Source organism: Eurypyga helias, unplaced genomic scaffold (genome assembly GCF_000690775.1).
Source record: "Eurypyga helias isolate BGI_N326 unplaced genomic scaffold, ASM69077v1 scaffold12718, whole genome shotgun sequence".
NCBI classification, from domain to species: domain Eukaryota; kingdom Metazoa; phylum Chordata; class Aves; order Eurypygiformes; family Eurypygidae; genus Eurypyga; species Eurypyga helias.
This window is the reverse complement of record NW_010267600.1, coordinates 1,865-2,808: the sequence shown is the minus strand read 5'-3', so window position 1 is coordinate 2,808 and position 944 is coordinate 1,865. Positions and strand designations below refer to the sequence as shown.

Below are 944 nucleotides of genomic sequence, written 5' to 3'. Positions count from 1 at the left end.
CATGAGCAGCTGCTGAACCTTTTCTGCTTCTCCTGTCTCTGTGTAGATGCCTGTTTACCTGTGCTCTAGGGCCTCAGCACCAGCTAAGGCTCTAAGCATTAGTCGCTCAGAGATGATGTCAGAGAGAGAGCTAGTTTGGTTCCATTTACATTCAAGCTCACCTGTAACTGAGGTCAGTATGATCTGCAGTCTGTTTAAATAAAATAAGCCATCAAAACAAAAGACTGATTCTGTTCTGACCGAGGGAGAACAGCCTTGTAATTTCGGTTCAGAATAGGTTAAACTGAGAATACAAAGATACTCACATCATAGTTCTGAGCCAGATACATCCCAACCACATTGCCAAGAGTAAAACCAAGCTAAAAAGGAAGAAAGGGAGAAAAGAATAGTTAACACCCCTCCATCAAAATCATACTGGTTAAAATTAAAAAAAAAAAAAAGAAGGAATATTGCAAATCACGTAAAGACTAAACACTTGAAATTCTACTCTAACTTAATTTTTCACCTTTCTTGCAGAGGTACAATTTTACCTATCTTCCCCAGCAGGAAAACCTTACCATCATTTCCAAAATGCAGCACAGTTGTGTTTTCAATACTTATCTCCAAGACTATTTGGATCAGGCTACCTTTGTAAAATTCTTTGCACACCCACAAAGGTAATAGCTCTTATAAGAATGGGGGAGATAGCAGCAGGGAGTTCTTGGTATCTGCCTGGAAAACCTAAAGCAACACCTTGCTAAAACAACGCTCAGTGCTGCAGAGGTATACACATATACAAATACATAGTGCAGTAATATATAGCACAAAAAGGTTCACAAGCTTCAAGGTCATAACAGAGGCTCTGACTGCAAAAAGATCCCAGTCTCACTTTAAAAGGTTTAAGAGTAGAGCTCCTCCACCATCTTAAACTGATATAAACCTGCTACCTCTCTTCTGCAACAACT

The 944-nt window shown here is 39.5% G+C and overlaps 1 protein-coding gene across 1 annotated transcript in view; it reads right to left on the bottom strand.

The window, feature by feature from the left end:
- Positions 1–359, bottom strand: part of LOC104513972 (chromosome unknown open reading frame, human C7orf73) — a gene marked incomplete at its 5' end in the record, with an annotated part of 2,800 nt that extends 2,441 nt beyond the window's left edge. Inside the window, one exon of the mRNA XM_010157482.1 lies at positions 306–359. Coding sequence (XP_010155784.1) covers positions 306–359 — 54 coding nt within the window. The remainder of the gene's footprint in view (positions 1–305) is intronic.
- Positions 360–944: the final 585 nt, after the last annotated feature.